The 299-nt window shown below is 62.5% G+C and overlaps 1 protein-coding gene across 1 annotated transcript in view; it reads right to left on the bottom strand.

The window, feature by feature from the left end:
• EMH_0041640 (uncharacterized protein) overlaps positions 1–299 on the bottom strand; it is a gene marked incomplete at both ends in the record, with an annotated part of 7,866 nt that overhangs the window by 1,221 nt on the left and 6,346 nt on the right. Inside the window, one exon of the mRNA XM_013495645.1 lies at positions 47–215. Coding sequence (XP_013351099.1) covers positions 47–215 — 169 coding nt within the window. The remainder of the gene's footprint in view (positions 1–46; positions 216–299) is intronic.

Below are 299 nucleotides of genomic sequence, written 5' to 3'. Positions count from 1 at the left end.
GGCAAGCAGCCACACAAACTCAGGAGCAGCAAACGTAGGCAGCCACCTGTTGCTGCTGCTGCTGCTGCTGCTGCTGCTGGTTTGTGTTTGCTGCTGCTGCTGCTGCTGCTGCTGCTGCTGCGGTAGTCTGAGGTGTACGCTGAGGTCGTAAGGCATAAAGTGCGCCCAGCGTTCACTGAAGGGCAGCCATAGGGGCCGAGGCACCCCAAGCTTGCCTGCAGCAGCAGCAGCAGCAGCAGCAGCAGCAGCAGCAGCGGGCGACCCACTCCTCTTCCTGCTGCTGCTGCTGCTGCTGCTGC

This window comes from Eimeria mitis, genomic scaffold (assembly GCF_000499745.2).
Source record: "Eimeria mitis Houghton genomic scaffold, Emh_scaff1679, whole genome shotgun sequence".
In the NCBI taxonomy this organism is placed as follows: domain Eukaryota; phylum Apicomplexa; class Conoidasida; order Eucoccidiorida; family Eimeriidae; genus Eimeria; species Eimeria mitis.
Note: the sequence above shows the minus strand (reverse complement) of the source record. Positions and strands in the feature narration are given on the sequence as shown.